The sequence below is a fragment of the Leishmania donovani genome, chromosome 35, assembly GCF_000227135.1.
Source record: "Leishmania donovani BPK282A1 complete genome, chromosome 35".
Lineage (NCBI taxonomy): Eukaryota > Euglenozoa > Kinetoplastea > Trypanosomatida > Trypanosomatidae > Leishmania > Leishmania donovani.
The window spans coordinates 1163001-1167263 of NC_018262.1; the positions used below are offsets into that span (position 1 = coordinate 1163001).

Consider the following 4263-nt stretch of genomic DNA (forward strand, 5'->3'; position numbering starts at 1 on the left):
AGTCCAGCATTGGCAGGCGGATAGTGGGGGTGGGGTGTGAAGCGGGCAGGGGGTGCGAAGATGAGATGAGGTCGCTGGGCACCGTCGATGAAAAACCGTACGGAGAGAAAGGGACCTTCTCTTCTCCCGTCGAGAATTCCTGTGGGGGTAGGGCGCGAGATGGAAAAGCGAGGTGGGCGCCGTCGTCGCGCGGCGGAAGGGAGACAGATGCGGGAACAAAAGAGGCGGATGCGTGAAAGAGGGGTACCATGATGATTCATGTCGAGAGGCGCTCAGCAGTGATGCCAGAAAGAGAAGCACGAGCAGCGCGATTCACAGCGAGCGGAAAGTGAAGCCCCGCCGTTCGGCGCACATGTGTTTCTTTTAAAGGTGCTTTTCGCACTCTGCAAACACGCAAACTTCGCTAAGTACAGATTCTCGTGCATTGGTCTGTCAAGAGGGGGCCGTGCGCATGGCATGTGGGTCATTGGCTGCTCAGGAAAAAACCGAGAAGCCGCGCTTCACAAGCGCTTCTTCAGGGATAGAGGGAAAACACTGCCGCATTGCCGAGGCTATCGAGCTAGCCGCATGTACATCCGAGTGGCGCCGCAAATCTGCTCTCGTGGCCGTTCGAAGAGGTGCTCTTCGTTTGCTCGCCTCGGCCTCTCACCAACCATCACCTTGTACGCAACACTCCGCCCCTCCCCCCCCCCACACACACACTAAGAGCCTTAGCCCATGGCACAAAAGCCACAGACAAGGAGAGACACGGACACACCGGCGCGCCGAGAGAGTGAGAGACATAGCCCAACAAAGGTGAGCGCGCACGTCCCTCGTACATGGCATAAATCAGAAAGGGGCACAGAAGAAAGCAGCAAACGTACCCGAAGGTCAAGTGCGCAGCAGCAAGAACAAGACAGAAAACACTTCACTGGGGTGACAACGAATAAGCTCAAGGACAAGGAGCACGAGAACCAGATGAAGGCACAGATATCAAAAAGGCAAAGGAGAAGTGGGACAAAACCGCCCAACACAAACAGAGGTAGAAAAACGGTCGAGGTCACGGCGTGTGAAATGACGATCGGCCCCCGCACAAGTGAAGTGTATGCGGAGAGAGGAGGAGGGGGGAGGGGCTTCGTACGGAAAAGAACAACAGCAAAAAGGGCCGGGATAACACCACCACAACCGGTGGCCTCCTCCGACACGAACACAAACTACACACACACACACAGCACTAAGCCCACTCATCCGTCAGTTATCCTCTCACCTTCCCAGGCTCATGCCAGGGGTCTGCGAGAGGCTTCCTTTCCAAGCACTAGGTGCTGCCGGCTTACACGGTGAACATCTTACTCATGCGGACGCATACCTCCTCGTAGTTGTCAAAGGCGCTCAAGAGGCTGTTGTGGTAGGACGGCGGGGCGCCAAAAAGCTCAACAGCCTTGTCGGCGTCCGCGCCATCCTTCTGAAACTGCGGGAGGCGAGCAATGGAGGAGATGTCGAACTTGATCACCTCATCCTGCTTCGAGTAGAGGACGAGCTTACGGTTGTGCCTGATATTGTCCCAGCCGGCCAGAGTGTGAAGGTCGCCGACAAACCAGGGAAAGACCTTGCGTGTGACCTTGGGGGTGAGATAGGAAAAGGCTACAGCTGCGTCCGACATGGACGAGAAGGTACGATCCAGCACGAGGGACGCATGCGGGTAGCATTCCGCCACCACCTGCGCCGCAGTACCGCCGCCGATGCTGTGGCCAAAGAAAAGCAAGTTGTTCTCGTCGATCCTCTCCTTCTCAATGTACGCTCGCGCCACTGCGGCAACGTCCTCGACCAATTCGCCGAGCTGCGAGAGATAACCGGTGCTGAAGCCGATGCCGCGTGGGTTATACAGGATGGCGTGTGCCTTGAGAGCGTCGCTGATGACGTGGATGTCGTTGAGGCTGTTCTCCAGGAACTCCGCGTTGCCGCCGCAGTACACGATCCAGCGCGACGTCTCATACGCCTGCTTTACCGCAAGCGTCTGCAGCTCGGTCTTTCCATCCAGCGATGGCACCATGCACACATCGACAGACTTGTCTTTCTTTCGAACCAGCGTGCGAGCAACCGCACGGACGCGGCGGTTGCGCGCATCCTGCTGCTCAAGGACCTGTAGAATGTTGGCCGGATAGCAGGCGAGGATTATGATGCCCCCGAGGATGCTCCAGAGCTGCATGAAGGTGACCGCGACAGTAGTCCACACCCCAACCGAGGGCAGAACCTCCTTCATCCAGGCCGCCATCGCGGTGGACAGAAACGGAAGGATGACGACGCGCGAGACAAGGTCGCTCTTGAAACCGATAGTCATGAAGAGCAGCGTGGCAAACAGTCCTTGAATCGCCAACGAGCACACATACCACACGAGAGGGCCCCGGGCAATGAACAGATTCATGATGAACCACCCTACTGAGGGCGCAAGCAACTTCAACTTGGCAGGAAGATAGCGGTTGGCGGAGCTGTTGAGGGCCGCCACCACGAGCACCAGCGCTGAACCGAAGATCATCTTCGCTACTACTCTTTCTTCCGCGCCTGTGCGGGTTGCAAGACAAAGAGGGACGGAAAAACAGGGGGAGGGGGAGGGTGGAGGAACACACTCCCGCGACGATGCTCAACGAGGCGACCGTGAACAAAAAAAAAACGTGGAGATGAAGCACGGGGGAGAAACGAACGAGCGGGGGCCTGGAGGACGACTGCCGCAGAGGCGCTTGCCAAAGAGCAACCACAACGAAAAAAAAATAGAGAGCTGACAATCCAAAAAGCACAAAGGAAAAGGCGCGAGTCGGTGCGAAGGGGAACAACAACGAACACGAATGAGTCCGGCCAACCAACAAACGAAGGAGCCACAGAGCTGGGCACGACGAGGCGCCTGTACCACTAGACCGGAGCAGACAGAGGAGAGGAGACACAGAGGCCCGGCAGCCGCACACGCGCACAGAGAGGAGCGAGAGGAGAGAGAAAGAGCACAGACGCACGAGTCATTCGCAAGTCAGCGCAGCTCAAGGGGAAGCAATAAAAAAACACCCAAACAGAACAGAAACAGAAGAACACAAGACAGAAAAGGTGTGTGAGACAGAGAGAGGAGAGACAGGAGGGACACCGAAGGTGGCTCGAGTACACTGCAGACAGCAACAAAGAAAAGGCAGTACACGCGCGGCCTTGGGCGCCCCTTTCTCTCGGTTTGTTTTTCCCTCGGATTCACGAAATAAACAAACTAACACACACGATAATCATGTGAGCACTCGCAACTCCGGGATCTCTTCTTGCTTCTGCTTGTCGGTCGATATCAAGCGTGCGCGGACAGAGTACAGAGAATGAGGGAAGCAGGGGAGGGAGGGTGTCAGTCACACACAAGTCGACAACCAGCCGGCGAAAAACGCCGATTGTGGGGTGGGTGGCGGGCCGATGCGCCGTTTTTTTTTGGGGGGAGGGGAGAGAAGGGGTCGGAGAAAAAAGGTATGAGACGAGGAGAGGAAGAGGTGAGGTGGAGTGCCACCGAAGAAAACGAAGTGAGAGCGCAGTGTGAGCACGGCGTGCAAGAAGAAGGTGCGGCACATGGAGAGGGAGAGCTGCGCACACGGAACGAATACCGTCGCGCATGCGTCACCGCGTCACGCCCCCTCCCTCTTTTCAGCGTCCGTCATTGCATCACGGAATGAAAAGAGAGTCTGCCCGTGCTACGCATTTGTGCCCCTCTCCCACACGACAAAGCAAAACTGTCCTTGAGCGAGTACCCACCACCAACGGCCTTTTGCACCGCCTTTGCTCTCTCTCTCCATGCAGATCAATTTTTTTTTTGGTCGTGCATCCTTTCTCAGGAGCTACTCCACAAACGTAAATGCACACATAACCACAGCTCACCCACCTCTGCGGCACCACGGCTACACTCTGGTCGTCTAGGGCGCACCGCCCTCTGCCGCGAAATCGAGCCGCGCGCCTCGTGCGCCAGACGGGCCTCCGCTGGGGCGCATGCCTCGATCCAAGCAGGGTCGCCTGCAGCGTCCTGCGCTCCAGGGCAGTGGCGACGGCGTCTCTGTCGCCCGCGTAACAGGGGGCGGCCACCGCGCACGCCGCACGAGCTCGAGGAGGAGGCGGGCCAGCCTCGGGGCAGGGCCCTCTGAGGCCCGGCCTGCGTGCCGTGCTCCTGCGCCCAGAGCCGCTGCAAGTCGCGCTATTCCGTGATCTGGCGCGGCGACTCGTCGCGTGGGAGTCTGCAGGGCTCGGCGGTGCTCTCGCCATGCTCCCGGCGTCTGCGCC

At 58.1% G+C, this 4263-nt stretch overlaps 1 protein-coding gene across 1 annotated transcript; it reads right to left on the bottom strand.

Moving 5' to 3' along the window:
- Positions 1-1309: 1309 nt before the first annotated feature.
- Positions 1310-2512, bottom strand: LDBPK_352850 (hypothetical protein, conserved; the record flags this gene model as incomplete). Its single annotated transcript, XM_003864816.1, has 1 exon — positions 1310-2512. One exon carries the CDS (start codon positions 2510-2512, stop codon positions 1310-1312), a length of 1203 nt encoding a protein of 400 aa, XP_003864864.1.
- Between the last annotated feature and the right edge of the window lie 1751 nt (positions 2513-4263).